This window comes from Pezoporus wallicus, unplaced genomic scaffold (genome assembly GCF_028554395.1).
Source record: "Pezoporus wallicus isolate ANWC-B61680 ecotype Strahan unplaced genomic scaffold, APGP_CSIRO_Pwel_v1 contig_5785, whole genome shotgun sequence".
Classification (NCBI taxonomy): Eukaryota; Metazoa; Chordata; class Aves; order Psittaciformes; family Psittacidae; genus Pezoporus; species Pezoporus wallicus.
Window position 1 is genome coordinate 6768795 of NW_026641150.1, and position 20682 is coordinate 6789476.

General features: G+C 38.4%; 1 protein-coding gene across 12 annotated transcripts in view; it reads left to right on the plus strand.

The window, feature by feature from the left end:
- The window catches only part of INPP4A (inositol polyphosphate-4-phosphatase type I A), an 89977-nt gene extending 72792 nt beyond the window's left edge, over positions 1 to 17185 (plus strand). For 7 of the 12 annotated variants that reach the window (XM_057422200.1, XM_057422201.1, XM_057422205.1 and 4 more), the window contains 7 exons: positions 687 to 810; positions 1687 to 1813; positions 2197 to 2337; positions 3630 to 3727; positions 6590 to 6702; positions 7054 to 7208; positions 13065 to 13275. In XM_057422200.1, the coding sequence (XP_057278183.1) occupies positions 687 to 810; positions 1687 to 1813; positions 2197 to 2337; positions 3630 to 3727; positions 6590 to 6702; positions 7054 to 7208; positions 13065 to 13245 (939 nt within the window). In that variant the 3' untranslated portion in view covers positions 13246 to 13275. Of the gene's footprint in view, positions 1 to 686; positions 811 to 1686; positions 1814 to 2196; positions 2338 to 3629; positions 3728 to 6589; positions 6703 to 7053; positions 7209 to 13064; positions 13276 to 17000 lie in introns of those variants that run through there. The other 5 variants (XM_057422203.1, XM_057422208.1, XM_057422209.1 and 2 more) reach the window with 1 other exon arrangement.
- The last annotated feature ends 3497 nt before the right edge of the window (positions 17186 to 20682 follow it).

The window sequence follows — 20682 nt, forward strand, 5'->3', positions numbered from 1 at the left end:
TTTACCCATCATAAAATGAACTTTATTCCCTTCTATTTAATTCTGTAACAAAGTTGTACACCTGTATACATAGTATATGGCAATCACCTGGGAAATTCCTTTGTTGACAGAGTGACTTAAGATTAGTACTACTCTTACACCTTAGTAGTGATCTAGTACTGGGTCTTCAGGATGTTGTCCTGAATATCTTGTAACACTAGAGTTGGAATCTTTGCATAACGCAGATACTGCATTTTAAAGCTGTGTTAAGATGGCATTTAAAAAACAAACAAACACATTTATTCATTCTATCAAAATCCGTGGCCTGGAACTAGCTGTGGTGCTTTTCCATCTGTAACTAGAACAGTTCTCCACGGAGACTTTTTTGTAATTCATAAGTTGTAGACCCTAATACAAGTCATTGTATCCAGAAAACAAACAGATGCAAGATCAACAGCATTCCCATTTTGGGAGAGCTTGCAACATGAAGGCAGTATGCCTAAATCTGATTTTATGAATGTTTTGGGCTTTTGTTGGTCAGTTGTCTCTTTTCAGCTGTAAGGGAAAGAAGAGTGACATTGAAGGGAAAAGAGCATCAGTCTGACAGATTGTATGGCACTTCTTCTATGTTATGTTGTTTCTGTTTGGGGCTGAAGAGCTTTTTTTGTCTTGAATAATTTCACTTTTGTGCATTTTCTCTCCCACAGCTGACTGCTCTCATTTGTGGTTTCATTATCAAGCTGAGGAACTGCCTGCATGATGATGGATTTCTGAGACAGCTCTACACCATTGGCTTGCTGGCGCAGTTTGAGAGCCTTCTGAGTACTTATGGTAAAGGCACAGGGCAAGTGGGTGGTATTAGCTGTTCAGCCAGCAAATTCTGCATTAAATTGGCAGAATACAGCAGAATACGAGTGTTTTGGACAAGCTGCAGCTCAGCTACAAAATGATTTTGAAAACTGAAATGCAAAAGCACATTATAGCTAAAGCACTTAATTAGCTAACAACTCTGAAGTTCTTCACATTTAATTGAATTACTTCTAAAAAGAAACTATACCTGTTTTATTCCAACCCTAACTATTCTATGATTCTGTAATGTCAAAGGTTTAAAAAAAATATAAAAATGTCTCAGTGATTCTTTTTTTCAAAAAAGAAATGGATTAAATTTTTGGTAAGCTGGGAGAAACTGTGCCCAAAATAATGCTTTTTGAATTTCCTTGGCCTCCTGTAATCTCACAGCACAAATTAAGATTAAAGAGAGAATACAAAAAGGGATAGTACTTTGTTCAAAATGTTTCAGTCCTGTGTCTGTACAGCCATCTGGATGTCAGTTAGGGAATGCTTTGCTGAACAAATGTGGAATATCTTGTAACTTTTCCAACACACTTTTACAACACAAAGGATATCATGTCTGTGGCAATGCAGAGGAGTACTTACTAGCATCATCTAAATTGGAAAATCAGCATATATAATCTACTTGAACAACTGTAGTTTGGACTGTGCTAGATAATTGGTGTTTCCCAAACTCATAAAGTCAATGATGACATTGTCTGCAGTCTGTAGGTCAAGGTGAAAGCCTGGTCTCCAGAGCCTGTTTGTCCATAGAGCTTTAAGAGAGAGGTGACCTACAGTTGTCGTCAAATTGATAAAGGGAAGTTTTACATAATGAGTAATGATTACGATTCACTTTTTTCTTCCATGATTTAGGTGAGGAGCTGGCAATGCTGGAGGACATGAGTCTGGGAATCATGGACTTGAGGAATGTAACCTTTAAAGTAACTCAGGCCACATCAAATACATCTACTGACATGCTGCCAGTCATCACTGGAAATCGGTAAACAAAGCAAAACAAATATACTTTGCTCTTTATGAGATGGGGACATGCCAAAATTTGTCTCTTTCTACCCAAGTTGTAGAAGAGCTGTGGTATTAATGAGCAGAACAAAATCAACTTTGTTCAGGAAACTGAAAATCTGATTGAAATGTCCATGAGAATGTAAAATCAACACTACAGGTTGTGGAGGCTTGCTTTTGAACTAGAATAGCTTTTCTGATTAGGAACAACCTGTGGCAGTTCCTTAAAGTCCTCAGTTTTGACTGAGATTTCTTTTAATAATTGTATTATGTTCCAGATGTTATCCATCTTTCCATAAATAATACACTCTCAGAATGTAGCTTTTTGATCTTCATGTCTAATGGCTGTTTATTTCTTTGCAGTGATGGATTTAATGTGAGGATCCCCTTGCCAAGCGCCTTGTTTGATTTGTTGCCGCGAGAGATTCAAAGTGGCATGTTATTGAGGGTTCAGCCTGTTCTTTTCAACGTGGGAATCAATGAGCAGCAAACCCTAGCAGAGAAGTAGGTATTCGGTCATGCAAGCTCAACCTTAATGGCAGCTCAGCAATCTCCTGTTCTGATGGAAGAATGTTTCTATGCAGTCACAGTGTTGCGTTACTAACAGTGATTCAGTTTCTCCAGTACAAGAACAAGGGAATACTAAATGAAACTGTCAAGTGCAAAACAAACAAAAGGAGGTCCTTCTTTATATGGCATGTAGCTGTGGAGCATCTTGCCTCATGGGTTTGAGTCTAGTGCAGGTTTATGTGGTTCAGAAGTGAATTTACAGCCAAGGAAATCTATCATGAGCTGTTTAACGCAGGGAGCTGCTTGTGACTTTAGACCTCTGTGAGTGACAGATCACTAAACACTGAGAAATCATTCTGAGTGTTGCTGTGTATTTGCCCTCTTGGTTTTGCAACCTCTTGTGGCTACTGTCAAAAACTGGATAATGGGCTAGGTGGACCTTTGTTTTAACATCTCCTTGCAGTACTTATGTAATGCAACACTGTTTTTATAAAGCTGAAATATATAATTATATAATTATACTTGCTAGAGAAAGCGCCACCAGAGCTTCCCTCTGCTGTGGCTATATCCTGTAAATAATATGGTGACAGATCAGTGCTCTGATGGAGAACTCCAGTGAGATAAGGCACATGCATGTTTTGACAGCAGCCTTGGTACCAGGGTAGATTGTATAGAGGGGGATAGCTAGCAGTTATCCAGCAGTTACTCTTGTCTTCTATTGCCTGTAAATGTGACTAACATAGTTACAGATGTCAGTACTCTTGTCTGTTTATCTGTGTATGTAGTTATAGTTAGCTGAGATGCATTGTTGACAATATTTATTACATTCGTGGTTTATTACTCCTAGATCCATATTTCTCATTTACATTTCTGAGGTCAAAGTTCTCAATCCTATCTACTGATGTTATGGTTACTAATAGCTTATGAACTAAACCAGTAAATCCATTATTAAATGTTTGAACTTAGATGAAATGATTTACCAGAGAGTTATTTAATATTGAAAAAGATACACAAAAGCCAAAGGATTTTAAATACTATTTTGTACACGATTTTTCTTTCACCTTCCTTCCCACTTTTCACCTCACACTCAAGTATTTTCTTTTTCTGTAATGAATCACTAAAACACTTCTCTGTTATGCTTTACTTGGCATTTGAATGGTTAGGAATTTCATGGGATTACTCTTTAAACTGTTTTCTAGTAGTCATATTGCCAAGTGCCAGTGTTTCAAAGAAGAGGAGAAGCCTTTTACCTTGGGTTTAACTGTTCCGTTCTTCATCTTTTAAAGGTTTGGAGACACTTCACTGCAAGAAATAATTAACATGGAAAGCTTAGTGCGGTTGAATTCGTATTTTGAGCAGTTCAAGGAAGTTTTGCCTGATGATTGTAAGTATTTGGTAATTAATGGCAAATTTGGTTGAACAGCACAATTCAGGCTGGTTTTTGCTTCATGTTGGTTGTTAAATGTTGCATTAGTTATTTCCATGAAATCTCTTTTAACACTTCAGTATTAAGTAGAATAGATTCAAGAGGTTTAAAGGTCAGTCTGATTAACTTTCCTTTTTCAGTTTACTTTTCCTTTATATCTCTTTCTAAGTGGCATTATGTACTGTATAAACATATAGCTAGGGAGTTAGATTGCCGTGAGGGAAAGGCATAAAAATTACAGGTTATAGCAGCAGTACTTTTATGTGCAGTTTTTGATCACATTCTCTACATTTATGATAACCTACACAGAGCAAAACTGCCTGTTTTTAGGAACTTAATCGCTTTCCCTCTGCTTATCCTTTGGCACTTTCCTATAATAGTTGCATCTGCAGCCACCAAGAGAGAAGTCTAGCACCTGGAAGAGAGATAATAGCTACAAACTTGAACTTTACTGGTTACATAGGAAAATTTCTTGCTTGTTAGTGTGTTTTTGGAGGCAGTGCCAAAAATGTTATTTATGTGTGACCACGCATGGAGAAAACTCATTGATTTGTTGTTGTTAGTATCAAACCTCCCGTAAACTAATTTCATGGGTCCCACAACTGCAGTTTTATTGCAGAAATACAAATGCAGTAGCATGCAATGGGTTAGTAAGAATTCTGATGTTAAAGTACCTTATTGTACTTCCTGTTATCCTTGATTTTTTTTGATGCAGCTGAGAGCAAAAGCTGTTTCCCTCTATCCAGGCATTCATAATCCTGCACAATTAATTCTCTGAAATTTTCACTCTGAAAATTTAACTTTTTATTTACAGTATTCTAGTATTAGACTTTTTTTGTCAAGTTCAAAAGTTAATCAGTTTAAAGTGATTTTTGTTCTACTTTTCTCTCAATTACTTAATTTCTCTTTCTAATCTTCCTTAATAATAGTTCCCATTCAGCTCCTTCCTCTCCTCTTTGATTTTGCTTGCCTTTTATTTTTTCTTACTTCAGTCCCTTCCCTTGTCCCCAAACCTCTGGTGTGGATCCAATAGTCTTTTAGCTTTTGCTTTTTTTTTCTTGAAACTCTGTTTAACCCTGCAGTCTGGTTTGTACCCAGTCATTTGTTCCTTCCTTTTGCATGTCTTTAAAACTGTTTTACTTTTATACTTATTTTCCTCTATTTTTAAAGAGCACTGGTGCCATGACCTTGAGTTTCCCATTTGCCAGTAACATGCCTTATACTAAAGGTTTTTCTTCAAGTAACTGGAAGTTGTGAATAAGGCTGGCATGCAGTGTTGGACAGTGGCATTAACATGCTTCTTAACAGTGAAGGAAAACAAGACAGTCTTATGTCCATCTACCTGTTCTCCCTTACTCTGGTTACTTGTCATTACATTGATCCCTGCCACATGAAATGGATACCACAAAGAGGGAAAACCCACTGTATGCCAAAACTTCCTTCTGCTTCACTGTTTGTCCTGGATAAATGTAGACATACTGTGTCTGGTTTTGCAATCCAGCTTGGACAGATGGTTTGTGGTTATAAAGATTTAGCAGGAGTTTTGATTAAAGTATGGAAAAAAAACTATAATGGTATCCTCACCAGCAAGTATGCTAGAGATGCTCTGTGGACAACTGAGACAAACTGGGGCTCTGCTTGTTATAAGAAAGGTCTGTGAGTGTTTTGTACCTCCTCTGGGGCAATATTTATGACGTACAAAGTGAAATACACTTTTCCATAAACTCTTGTCAAGAGAGAATAACATTTTACATTTAACTGTAAGAAAGGTGGTTATTACAACCTGCCAGTGATGTAGTTTGTGGTAAGTAGAGGCAAAAGAAAAACCAAAATGGACTATTCTTGGGGAGAAGAGGCCTAGTGAAGCATCTGCTGGCAGGTTGTAGGCAATGTTCCTTTCAAGGATACTACAGAAGGGAAGTTGATTCCTGATCCACTGTCCTCTGTGCTCTTAATTCTAAGTTAAGTGAATTACTGTCTTAGCTTCATTAGCTCCTCGTCTTTAGAAATACCTGGGGAGATGGTCTGTGTCATGTTTTTGTTTGCAGGTATTACTTTCTTTCTGGGTGTAGAGTTCAAGCAGAGCAGACCAGTATGTGCACAATATTGCTAATCATAGAACAGTATCGTTTAGGCTGAAAAAGACCTTTAAGATTATCAAGTCCAACCATTAACACTTTCAAGTCCACCACTAAACCATGTCCCTAAGTGCCATCTCTATACGTCTTTTGCATAATTCCAGATATGGGGACTCCACCATTTCCCTGGAAAACCTGTTCCAATGCTTGATAGACCTTTCAGTGAAGAAATTTTTCCCAGTATCCAGTCTAAACCTCCCCTGGCGCAGCTTGAGGCCGTTACTGCTTATCCTGTCACTTGTTACCTTGGAGAAGAGACTGACCCCAGACTCACTACAGCCTCCTTTCAGGCAGTTGTAGTGAGTGATAAGGTCCCCCCTGAGCCTTCTCTTCTCCAGACTAAACAACCCCAGTTTCCTCAGCTGCTCCTCATAAGATTTGTGCCCTGTACCCTTCCACCAGTCTTACTTCCTTTGTTCACTCTGTTATTATATTGCTATCAGATTCTGAGCCCCTGAAGTTTTAAATGAATGTGCATTTCCAGTTGATTTTAATTAGAATTGAATTTGTTTTGTTGGTGGTACTAAGTAATTAAGAATTGAATTACAAAGCTTACAAGCTCTGACTCAAGAAAACATGACTGCATTTGCAACAGGCATGTAGGAACACTTTCCACGTAAATTATCTTGTAGAAATGTTGAATACAGGTAAGTAAGTGGAGTCGGTTTTGTTTGTTTTATAGGTCTACCTCGCTCTCGTAGTCAGACGTGCCTGCCTGAACTGTTAAGATTTCTGGGACAAAATGTACATGCAAGGAAAAATAAGAATGTTGATATCCTTTGGCAAGCTGCTGAGGTATTTATTAATCTAAGCATCTCTGCATAGTTGAGCTGATTTTCTTTATGCATATGTATTTTCACCTCTATTGTTACTGATATGTTCCAGTTTTTTCATTTGCTTGCACAAAGCTTGGAAATGTTGACAGGTTACACTTCCTCTAGAATAAGATATGGGGAGATAAAATGTATTTTCCACATAAGTAATTTCCTTACAACTCATGCAACAAAGCTCTGCTTTCTCAAAGATGAAAACTTTTGACATCTGTCCTACACAACATTTGTGTCTTTCTAAGGAGAAGTACAGGTGTGTTCTCTGACAGAAGATTATGAATGAGGAAGGAATGATGAATTGTATATCCATTTCTAGATATGCCGCAGACTAAATGGTGTTCGATTTACAAGCTGTAAAAGTGCCAAGGATAGGACTGCCATGTCTGTCACCCTGGAGCAGTGTTTGATCCTACAGCATGAACATGGAATGGCTCCACAGGTCTTCACCCAGGCTCTGGAGTGTATGAGGAGGTAAGAGTTTGACTTGTGTCACTTATTCTTAAATGAAGAACCATGCAAACTGCAGAGGAGCAGAGGTCTCTGTTTCTGTCAAAAGGAAAAAAAGTGAAGTCAGAAAACTGCAAAACTGACTGCTAGAATTCATCCCTCCCTTGCATGTATTAGTGAGTTGCATATGCTAAAGCTGGTTGTTACCAGATTTGCATCACATGGGCTTTAGTTGTCAGCAGTGAATTGGAGTTTTTCAGAGAAGCATGTAAGAATGTGCTTTCAGTTAATACTGAGCTTACAGAACAGAAAACCGGTTCTTCTTTGAATGTTGTTTAATGATGGGGTTACCTTAACTGTCATAGCACTGGGTTTCCTAGTTCTAGATCAGGCAGGTTTCTCAGGGATGATCTTTTGTTCTTGGAAACACAGACACCTGCAGTTTGCAATGGTTTGCCGTGTGTATTCTTTAGCAGTGAAACACTGTTCACTGGGTGAAATGTCAGTATGGGTGTTTCACGATACAGCAACCAAATTTCATCACAATGTGTCAGCGTGCTGTTGTCGTATCGATATAACAATGTTCTGTATTCTGAAGCAGCAGAGATGTTTGCAGAACTAAACACTGTACTAATAAAAAAAGAAAATCTGTTTACTGTTGTTCAATGCCTTGTTTCAAGCACTGCTGGAAAACTCCGTAACTCGCATACCAGAAGAAAGGATAAGAAATCTAGCTTTAGTCTCTTCTCAATGTAGTTCAACAATGCTGTTCAGTCCTGTTTTTCAACATTCACTCTTACTGAATGTACTGTATTGTGTGTCTTCTCACCAAATTCTCTAGAGTGTTCAATTCTCTTATCCTTTCTGTATGTTTTTGCTGTTTGACCCTTTCTTACTCTTCAATTACCTGGAAGGAAAATGTCTCATATAATAACACTTGCAGCCTCTTACACTAATAATTTGGATGTTACATCTACATCTGATTGGCTGTCACTGGACTTTTTTTATTTTCACTTTTTTCTGCATCAGTACAGTGTTAGTACAGTACATGAAAACTGCAGTCAGAGACTGATTAGACCTTGATACTAGAAACAAAATGGAATGGTTTTGTGAGGGAGAAGTTATTCACTTAAAATGGAGTTAAGCAGCTCTCAAATATGTTTATTTAAATTATGCAACTTGTCAACTTAGACATCTGAAAGAAAAAAGCTCTGTTGCACAGTTGTTTATTTAGTGAATGAAAACTAATCAAGTATAATATTAGGAATTTTGTTTCTTTAAATTTTTTACTGAGTAAATGTTGTTTTTTTAATGCAGCTATGGACACAGTAGAGGCAGAGATTAATAACAACATTGTTTTGGACTATCAATTTAATATACCACAGGATCAGATAAAATATTGACCCAAGAAAAGCACTGCTTTATGTTGATCTACACAGGGATATTGAATGAGGGCAAATTTAATTCAAACCTTGGGCTCATGTATTCTAGCAACATCAGAGACTTGCCCTGATAGGTGAAAGATGCGACTTTCCTTCTGTTAAATCTTTGACTGAGAGAGATTGTGCAGAACAAATACTGGCTAGTCCTGAAGGACTAGACTAAGATTAGACTATTCTTCAAGCCCATCACTCTTTCTTCCTCACATGTCATTGCTCTTTCGGGTAGGTGGTTGTGTTTTTAAAATTATTTGCCAGTTATGCTCAGAACAATGGCACAGAATTACGGAAGCTTAACAAGAGAGTGAGCATTATGGAACAACTATATAGGAGTCCAGCTCCACCCAAATCCCTTTCAGACTGGACAGGGTGATCTGAGCTAGATGACAGGCATAGGAAGTGAAAAGGTAGCAAATTACTTCCAGGAATTCAGAAAATGTTCTTTTTCTTTTAACTTGGATCTTTTTATTATGCAACCGCTGGAAAATGAAAGGCTTGGTTGAGTCTTACAGACTTCTAAAATTTCTGGGGCAGTTGGAAAGACAGGAAAAGTACTTAAAGAAAGTGGGACTCAATGAAAGCATTTCAACTCTTCTCTACTGGTAACTTTCAAATAAGAAAAGCATCTTTGCTTATACTCTTCTTGAAAAGTTAAGAAAGCACCCTCTTCTTTATGTGATGTTGGTCTTTAGAGGTGTTAGTTCCCACTTAGGTTAGTTCCCACTCAGGGACTTCCTTTCCTTCCCAGCCTTGTGATAATTATGTATCTGAGATAATTATGTTCAGGGGGAGAACATTGAGTACTCATTGCAGATTCTTGCAGAAACTCACAGATACAAGTTTGTGGTTTTCACCTTAGAAACAAATATTCCATTAAAATAAACTCAGTTTTCTGTTAAATAACTTGTGGCTTTTTCAGCCCCAAATCAAGTATATGGTAACTCACACCCATGCTGATATATCTGGAAGTTCAATCTACAGAGGAAATGACTACCTGGCTGGTAAGGCAAATCAAAGGCAAAGTCCAACTAGCTCACATAGCCTCTTCCATCTGCAGCAGTGCCAACACTCCTCCCTAGACCTGTGATTACCTGACCTCCCTTTCCCTTCACAATTACTGGCCTGTCAGATACGCCAGTGGAGCTGTTTGTGTGAGTATGTTCCAATCCAGTTTCAGTCAGAATCAGCTTGGGTAGCAAAATCCTTTAGACATTTAAGGTAGCCCAGCTCATTTTCATTAAACTAATTAGGAAGTTCAGCCAACAAAGAAAAGCTGTCTCTGATAGGGGCTCTTGAAAAGCAGTTGGAAATGGGGTGAGGGAAATGATCTCTTCTAGCTGCCATGGAGCCAGCTAAGCAGATGACATAATGAAGCCCTGACAGCTGTGTTTGCATATGATCACTCACTGCAATAAAACAGCCATGATAAACAGCTTGGTCGGATTTCTTCACTGGTTGACCTGTTTTAAGAATACAATTGTGATGAGTTGACCTTGGCCACCTGCCAGACTCCCACCCAGCTGATCTCTCACTCCCCCTGCTCAACAAGACAGGAGGAGAAGATATGATGAAAAAACTTGTGGGCTGAGATAGACAGGGAGATCCCATGCCAGTTAGTGTTACAGGCAAAGTAGACTTGACTTTTGCCGATAGATTTCAGTGGTAAGAAACAAAGGCAAAAATTACAACACTTTCCCTCCACAACCCCTTTTGTCCCAGGCTCGAGTACTTCACTGCTTCATTCCCAACTCCTCTACCTACCTCCTCCCTATATTGAGCAAGCCAAAGGAGGTGATCCTGCCCCTCTATTCTGCTCTCATGAGACCCCACTTGGAGTATTGTGTACAGTTCTGGTGTCCTCAACACAAAAAGGACATGGAACTGTTGGAGCAAGTCCAGAGAAGGGCCACGAGGATGATCAGGGGACTGGAGCACCTCCTGTATGAAGACAGGCTGAGAAAGTTGGGGCTGTTCAGCCAGGAGAAGAGAAGGCTGCGTGGAGACCTCATAGCAGCCTTCCAGTATCTGAAGGGAGCCTATAGGGATGCTGGGGAGGGATGCTTCATCAGGGACTGTAGTGACAGGGCAAAGGGCAATGGGTTTAAACTAAAAGAGGGGAAGTTCAGGTTAGGTATAAAGAAGAAGCTCTTTACTGTGAGGGTGGTGAGGCACTGGAACAGATTGCCCAAAGAACTGGTAAATGCTCCATCCGTGGCAGTGTTCAAGGCCAGGCTGGATGGAGTCTTGGGCAACATGGTCTAGTTGTGGTGTCCCTGCCCATGCAGGGTGTTGGAATTAGATGATCTTAAGGTCCTTTCCAACCCTAACTATTCTATGATTCTATGGGGAATGGGGATTTGCAGTTGGTCCATAACAGCAGCTCTCTGCTATTTCATCCTCCTTCACTCTTCCCCACTCCAGCATGGGTCCTTCCCATGGGCTGCAGTCCTTCGGAATAAACTTGCTTCTGCATATACTGTCTACATGCCCAGTTTCCTTCAGGAAATATTCACCTTCTCTACCACTGGTCCCTCAATGGGCTGCAGTGTGGATATCTGCTCCACTGTACTCATCTCATGGCTGCAGGGGAATCCCTGCTCCAGGACCTGGGGCACCTTCTCCCCTCCTTCTCTGACTTTGGTGCTAATAGGGCTGCTTCTCACATATTTTCCGGCCACTCTTCACTGCCATGCAGTCTTTTGCCTTTTCTTACATCCACTATCTTGGCTGAGGGGTCTGGTTGTGCCTGCGATGGGTCCATTTGAGTTGGATGCAGCCAGCTGTGTTCAACACAGGGCAGACTCAGCTTCTCTTCACATAGAGGATTCCCATACACATGCTTGATTAACAGGGAATTTGCTTCATCTCTTTACCCTGGTCCTCCCCTAGACGTAGTCTGCTGATGAATGTTTTAAGACACTGTACAATTTGGTATATTTGTTATTTCCAAAGGTGACTTTTCACCCCTCAGGTGGAAGCATCTACATGGGCCAACAGTGACAAGGAACACACTTTCCAGCTCTTGCCTCCATTTGCACTGTATGTGTCTGTGCATGTCTTTGTGTAAAAGATAGCATGATAGCTTTAATGGTACAGATGTGGCATGTGATGTTCATAACGTCTTCTTGCCATTTTGAGCCTTTCTTCCTTCTTGCCCTCTCCCATTGTTTTACTTCCTTATCTATATCCTAAACCACTTTCTTTCCTCCAGGCTATTCTGTTGAGCTTTTATCTACAACTTTCCAGTCAGCATTAGCTTTCCACATACTGCTTCTCCTGAGCACTTACACACACACCACTGTCCACACCACTACAAAGATAATTGGGATTTGTAGGCATCGCAGATTCAATCTGCCCTTATCCAGTATAGGCACCAGGAGGTGAAAACATTTGCATCACCAATTTTGATGTGTTAATCCAGATCAGAAATACAGTTGGTTTAGTTCCCTGCCCACCTAATTCCATTTGACTTGAAATGGCACCAGCTTCTGAAGGCTTTTTTTCCCCTTCCACCACATCTAGGGTATCTCTGATGTCTTCCAAGACACTGTTGGTTACCTAACCTTGCTACCCAACCAGCAAGGTTATGTACCACCTTTTATGGATGGAGTGAGTGCACTTGTTCTACGTGCAACACAGGTTGCATTTAGTTGTTGCTTTGTAAACTAAACAGAGAGTTGAACTGGAGAGGGTATAAGAGAAATCTAAAATGAAACACCACACTACAAAGCCTCAAGTTACCTGAAGAGGTGTTCTCTACTGTCAGTCTTTGGTGCTCAAAGCAATGTAGGAAGCAGGGGCATAACAAGATGGGCTGTGCTATATGTCTTGCCTTTACCTGCATATACTGAGGCACTTCAGAAACATGCATTTTAGAAAGCATATCAATACACATGTGAATTCATGTTGAAGCAGAAAACTAAGTGGGTGGTTTGGGTTTTTTTTGTTTACATATTGAGCAGGTAGTTAAGAGGTTAAATTATATCACTGCAGCCTAAGTGGAAAGATGTTTGAAAGGGTCAAATACTATAATGGTTATTCATGTTCAGCTTGCTTTCCAGAGCTCCACTTCTTTGCAGCATGCAAAGGCATGGCAGAGCAGCATGGGATATTATTGCTTGGCAATCTGAAACAATGAACATGGAAAACCATTTATATTCAACCTACATGTGTTTATTTTTAGTGGACTACAGTACTTCTTTCTTATTTTTCTCTTTTATTCTCTTTCCCTTTCCTTATTTCTGTAATTGTACTGACACATATTTTTGAGACGTTTTCCCACTCTTTCTTTACTTCATCTTCTGGATTTTGTTGTGCTTTCTTCCATGTTTTTTCATTTTCTTGACCACCTTGTGTTGCCATCTCTTTTTATACATTCATTTGCATGTCCGTCTTCCTTTATGTTTTATTTCCCTCCTCCCAACCTTCTTCCTTTTCACAGCATTGGAACACGGGAGGTAGTCACCCAGAAGAACTTGAGTGGCTTGGTGCCCATCCGTGATTTCAGACTAGATCCCAGCCTCCTCTACTCTATTCCTTTACTAGCTCTGAGCCCCAATTTACTAATTGTGTGGCTGTTTCTGAGCATAGCTTACCTGGTGGCCAGATTACGTTGCAAGTGAAGATAAAGTTTAAAAACAAAAGCAAAAAAAAGCTTGAATGTGTATTGCCACTTGGTACCTGCTGGACAAAGGAATGTGTCATAGCATTGTCTGCCAGGAATTATTATTATGCCTTACAATTTTACGTTTCTATTGTACTAAACTGTAAATACACATCAAATTATTTTATCAAAAAGAATTGTATTGAAACTTTAAATTCTTGTTCTGCTTTCAGTGCTTGTAACATAGTCTGACATTGGCCTGTTACCTCGTTACTTTAGCTGGCCTGAAGATCTCTTACCAAATATAGTTTTGTGTTACTTGTTTCATGTATTCCAGAGAAAGGAACTCTGTCTGAAAAGAATTTGTATCTTTTGTATATTTAAGGTGTATGCTAATCTTGCCTTTCATTTTTACGAGGTATGAAGAGAAAAATAAAAACATGGGTGGGGTTTATAAGAAATTATAAGAAATTTATTTAAAGAAATAAACAAATTTCTACCTTCATTTCAAATGATAATATCCAAATTACATTGCTGAACAATTTGTAGAGCCATAGTCTTGTTCCTTTCTCATGGTTAAATATGTTCTAACAGACCAGTGTACCCACTTAGAAAATTACTTGCAGTGCGCTGCATGTAGAATTTGTTCATTCTATTTGTAGATCTGCATTTTGTAATGTATTGAAGACATGAAGTGAATGACTTGTGGTTAGAAAGAGGATGTAATTTGCATTGGCCTGCTAATGGTCCATTATCTGTTTCAGGTGCTCTGTTATAGAACTTATTCTGAAACAGGGTCATTCTCATCCTAGAAGTTAAAGATACCAGTCTTTAATATTTCAGGCAAGAAGAGGGGAGGTATCAGTTAGCTCCTTTAGTAGGTGGGTTCAGGGTTTTCCACTGCGCTTTGTTTTAATTGCACTAGACTAAATATTATTCTTATTTCCATTTTTAAGTGTTGGACAGCTTTAATAAATTATGATGTTGATAGTGGCTTAGAGATAAATGAGTGATGGTAAGTTAGCATTTATTTAAGTGGTGAGACTAAAGCGGCTTACCTAGTTTAGTCACACAGAATAACTGCAGATGAAATTTGGTCCTTGTTGATGTAACATCAACCTGGAAGAGGCCTACGAAACTGAAAGATTTTGTTGCTGCAGTTGTGTGGCAGAGCTTGTCAATAGCAATAGCTGATTAAAAATCTAACCTCATTTAATGTACTTTGCTAAATTCATGAAGGAATTCACTTCGCTTGGTGCCTGAGATGACAGAAAATTGGGCTTTTGAGGAGAATTCTCCTAGTACTGTGATTTCTATTTTCTACTATTATTAACTTGCTTAAAAACTATAGGTAGCTATAGCTTTTATTATCAGTCTTAATGGAATTTGAAATTACCTGCTGAGAGAGGTATGCTTAAGAAAAGAAAAAAGCACAGTTAGAGTAAAAAATAGAGCAAAATCCTAAATTTGGTGAATATTCTAACTAAAACCAAAAAAGTATGTGGTTATATTTGTATCTTCATGAAATCAGACTGTACAGTACACTGTCTCCTGGTAGTTTTCCTCACTATTCCCATTTTCTTTTAAAAGGAAAACAAAAACAAAACAACCAAAAAACAAACCCCAAACCAAACAGAAAGCCATACATATCTATCTATATTTACATATAGATATTTAAGCATCCTATTTATTTTTAGTTGCAGTGGATTTAGGTAAATCCTTACTGCTGATGAGATTTAAAATTGTGGTATGATGGTACTGGACACATCCACACCCTGTGCTGGTTATCTGGTACCACTGTGTCTCTGTACGTATAATTTCTTCTTCCTGGTTCATTTGCTATGGGTACCAAAATCTGCCTTTTCACAAAGTGAACAAAATGTCAGGTTGGACTGTGGTTTTGCTCTTGCAATGTGATGAGTGTCATGAGCTCAGTCTAACAACATGTGAAAGCAATTTTAGTAGTAGGTGTTATCTCCACTGAACTCCCTAAGATTATTAATCTGTTTAAATAAAGCTTAAAGGCTTTGCTCATGACTATCACTAGGGTAAGATCACCCTTAAATTCATCTAGAATAAAACCCCAGGCTTTCTGAAAACAGTATTTATTTTCTTATTTTCTTAAGCTTTAGTGGGAACAAGTTTTCATCTTTTTTATTTTTAGATTGGTCTGTGCTGTCATTCAGGCATTCAGATTTAAAATGCTGTAGTGCACACTGCTTATGTGCCTCCAGAAGAAACACAGAACATGAGATGGTGTGTGAAATACGTCTGTCACCATCTCTGTGGCCTCCTTGTGTCATGGAGGGGAATGTGCAATAACCAGATGCAGTGGGATGAATTATGAACAGAATTTTTTATTCACTTTGGAGTGAAAATGCTCATCTGGTATCCGATATTTGCTAGTTAACCATTGTTTTTATTAGTACTCGGAAGTATAATTTGTGCCTATTTTTGATTAATCTATTTGACTGCAAGAGCCTCTGGAGGAGGGGTTCCTGTAAAACACAAAGCAGTGCCATGAAAATAGTGTCATCATGTACAACCCATTCCATAAAAGGCAGGCACAGAATGTGCTCTGGAGACAAATATCAAACTCACTTAAACTTTGTCTTAAAGCAAAAAGTTACTGTATTTTACAACGTCGATCTAGGAGGTACATACAGAACACAGTTCTGGTCAGCTTAACTAGCCCAAATTAGAAGAACAGTGAGGTCAGTTTGAGTGAGAGAGCTTTCGAACTGAATGGGAATCCAAACCCTCCTTTTCAATCAGATGACCACGGTTTCTGTGGTAGATGCTGCAGCATCTCCAGGACAGGAATAAAGTGGTATTTCCACCATAAGATGCTGTACTGTACATTTTGTCATGAAGTTCTAGTATTTGTTGTTTAGGTTTCAGTCCTCTATCAGGGAAAGACATTCTCCTGCAAGCCTAACTTGATCTATAATATATATGTAAACAATAGTGCTTCCTCCTTGTACGTCTGTTTCTGGATGTAATCAAAGGAACTGTGAAGTAGATTTATGAGTGTAAAGAAGCCTTATAACTGGAGTAGTTTTTTATTGTAGCACAGAACCTCTTTGTAATGTGGGGCAGTTGCACCAAAGCATTGAGTGAAAATGAAATTCTCCACAGCTTTGTTTCATTGGAGTGATGACTGTCAGTGCAGCCAATCTTTTTTGCACCCACACAAAGTTGGTGTTTCGTGATTAAGATTTTTTTAGACTATGTTGGTTTTCAAGTCAATTTATGCATGCAGAGATTACTGGAAAGTCATTATTTTTGTATCAGCTCTAATCTTTAAGTAAGTACTGATAATGCAGGGAACAATAAAATTACTTCCAAGCTCTTATTGAGAGATCAGCAGTTTTTCTTTTTCAGCTTAATGTATTAATAAATTAGCAGAACTGCTTTTAAGCAATCTCTTGAGATCCCTTGTGCAAAGAAGCAGCATGTGAGCTCCTGAAATACATGAAACCATCGATGAAAGAACTTTTTTCAGTAGATGTGCTGCTGCTTTTTAGAAATGCAAAACTAGCAATCTGACATAGCATGTGTCCATCCTGTGTGCTTCTGACTGGCATTGTATGATGAGTCCTCATTTTTAATATTTGCAATGGCAAATCAATTAAGCGCTCATTAAATATAACCAACTTTTTTTTTCAATGCTATAAAATAACCAGTTCATTTCATCTTAGTTTAAGTCTTTTTTTATTTTTCTTTTTTTCCTTTTTACTGCTGTCATTTTTTGTGCTTGTTTTTTTTCCCCAGTGAGGGTTGTCGCCGAGAAAATACAATGAAGAATGTTGGATGTCGCAAGTATGCATTTAATTCCCTGCAACTGAAGGCTTTCCCAAAGTATTACAGGCCTCCAGAAGGAACTTATGGAAAAGTTGAAACATAAGCATACTATGTCCTTAAATTGCTGTTCCATTAAAACGTGTGGATACACTCTAGATTAATCCGTGATTTTGTCATCCAGAGGAGATAAATCACCTTTTTGTACGTTTCGCTAGGTTATCCAGAGCATGTTACTTACAGAATTGGAATCTCTAGTAACAATTATTCTGACACCTTAGCTTGAGAATAGTGTGATAACGCTCTGCCCGTTTAAATAGCCTTCAGTGTATGTAAAACAACCAGATATTGTGTTACTTCCTAATTATCTATATGCAAATAGCTAGGTACCTCCTGGGTGGGCAAGGATTCTAGGAATGGCGTTGGGCAGCTGTTTCATGACACATCTTTTTATACAGAATTGAATTTGAGATTGAGCTTTTCATAAACTTTTTAAAACTGTGAGTAAAACTCAAAAGTTGTAAATAAAAAGGGATTGGATCCTAGACAGTCTAATAGCTGTAGAATGCATTGCTACAATCAAGAAACAGAAGTTTAACTTAAAAAGAAAAAATCAGCACAATAAAAGCCAGGAGTATAATTTGTTTACTGTATATGTATACTGTATATGTATATGTATACTGTATATGTATATATCTTCATAAACAAGATTAACAGTACAGAAAAGGCCAGGTATATGAAGTCTGTTTTCTAGTTCTGTCCAAATAAAACAAATTCCTGCTGTCTTTGGCAAGTAAGGACTTGGGCACACATCTGATGTTAAGAACTGTTTTGGAAACACGGTGAAGCTTAATCATTAACACCAGCAGCAGTTCCCTCTGCCCTTCCCCACTACAAAGCAAGTGCAACAAGCAGGTTGCTAATGTTGCATGTGACATGTTGGGTCTCTCCCACGGTGTCATATATTAATTAACACATTTTTACCCATGAATTTTTATGTCAGTTCTGGATTTTAAGTATCACGGGGGGGGGGGGGGGGGGGAGGGGTAATTTTTTTTTATTGGTATTTGATTTTTTTCTCTCATGTCAATTTTGTATGTCAGTACAAAAATGCTGAAAGTGCCCAATGCATTCCTGCTACTCCATAACCCAAATTGGTTTCTTTGCGTTTTACCTGGGCAGGTGTTCAGAATCCAGGGAGGGCAAGTATGAGTGTTTTCAGGGCATTTTTGAGGAAGGTGGTAATGCCCCATGTTGATAGAAAGGAACTGTTCATTTACTACCAGTACTGCGCTAGAACTGCAGGTGTGTTCTAGCTTATGACAAGGTGATCAGTTTGATAAGCGTTTGATAAAAAACATTCAACAGATCTCCTCAGAAATAATCTCCCAAAGAATGCCTTTGAAACTACGATACCTTTTTAAAAAGCAGCTAAACCTTAATTTCCAAATTCGAACAAGATTTTAACAGAATACCTAACAGGATTAAATCAGCCTTCAGCACACTGTGCCCTGTTCTTCTTAGCTTCTAAGAATGTCAGTTTTAGAATAGAAAAATCTGCCCATTTATTCTTGTGAAAGTAGCAACAGCCAGGTAAGTATATGGCTGTTTTCTGGTTCCTTTCTCCCTCTCACTGATGTTTGTCTGTGCTGTCACTGCTCTCTCAATCAGTCATGTTCATTCTGCTCCCATACAGGTTTGGGGGTTACAAGTCCAGCAGTTTTTGCATTTTGCTTGTTGCAATCAAACGCTGAGCAGCATGTCAGAGAGCCAGGTCAGAGAGTGTTCTGCTGAGCGAGGCTGTTACTGTTCTGTCTCTCTCAGATAACAAAACACTGAACTGTGTGCAAAATCTGTGTATTGTAGTACCTGTCCCAGGTGTGAGCAAATCACCGACAGTAGAACAGTCCCTTGTAATTTTACCAACCCTGTTCACCATAATAAATAAATAAATGTTTGTTTGTATTTTTTTTGCTAATGAGTAAACAAATATATGGTGAGAAAACTTTTCAATGGGATCTCTTTGGTTGATCTCTGCTCAACCTTCAGTCCCAGGCCCATTATTAAATGCTACATTTATTTTTGTATAAACTATACTCTTTGTATCCCTTAGTTTTTATGAGTTGATAATTTTATTTTGTATATTTCAAACATATTGAATTATATTCTAAGTCCTGTATTGTTACACTAAAAATCTTGTGATGTTCAGCTTCAGAAGAGAAGAACAAGAGGTCTGTTGTAACAATTAACAGAGCCACTCTCTCACACTGTGTCCAACAATCATGAGATCTGCTCTCAAGCTTAGTGAGCCTTTATTTATTTTCTATACCAATGTAATCAGAAAAAGTGGCTGAATTTTGTATGTGCATGGTTTTTGCTCACCTTTTCAAAGTGGTGGAATACCAGTCTCAAGTACGGCGTTATTTTGTTTAAAATATCCTGGTTTCAGTATGCTTACACGTAAAACATGGTTGTCCAGCTAACATTTTATATATACGCCAGTGTCAATACATGCACGTTGATGGGCTTGTTTAAAGGGTGCAATGAACAGTAAGATCTTGGGCAGTTCATCAAAAAAGGAAAACTGTGAAACTTGAAATCCACATAGGATGCTTCACAAGGGTGAAGTACGCTTTTCTGTTGCACAGGAGAGGCAAAACTAAGGATTACTGTAAAAATAAGTTCTGTCTAATGGTCTTTTTTGAGTACATTTTTTTAAATTATAAAACATACAAAGGTAAAAAAAAAACAACTGTTGCCAAGTATGTTCTGTGTATGTTCTGTGAAAGTACCTACAGCACAGTTGCCTTTTGTTTCATTTATACATGTAAAATTATTGTATAATACAAAACTGTTTTGTCCCAAGACAACTGTATTTGCCAAGCTTTGTGCATTGAAATATTTTTATTTATTTGGTTTTGGGCAGTATTAATATATCATATGGCTACTGTTTTATATATTCTAGTTCATCCAATCCATGTATGCTGTAAATGTGCTAGTCTTTAGGATGAAAACCAATAAAAGAACTGACAAGAATAACAAATGATGGTGTTTCTGGTAAATTAAAAAGAAACATTTTTGGGTTCCTTAACTTGCTAGCTTTATCTGTTGAAGAATACATTAAGCCAAGTTGTGCATGGATATATTTTACACAGACCTGTGAGTCAGGAAGCAGTTCCTTCTAATCCCCACAGAAGTACAGCTGCTATCAATTTTCTGTAGTTAAGCCAGGCACCGGTTTGTCCCACATGCCATACATTCAGCAGCAGTCAAAGAAAGAAACAGTATGAAATTAATTTTGTCCTTAATCTTACATACTTTCTCTGTGAATCTTCTATGAGACCTTCCTGAGCTTCCTTCTCTTTCACTCTTCCTTCCATTAATAGAATCCCTTCTCTGCCTCTGCCTCCCCTTCAGCCAGCTCATCCCTCCAGCAGCTTCAGTGCTGCTTTTCAGCAGGGGTAGGTTGTCATTGTTGATTGTCATTTTGGTTTCAGGTTAATTAAATTTTATATAATAGCATAATGGAGAATAATCCAGAGCATTCTGATTCCTGTAAAATATGAAGAATAGAACATAAAAATGTAATTCTGCTGTCACTGGGTATTTGAGAACTGCCAATTACACTTTTGTTGCACGAGAGAGGACTGAGGAC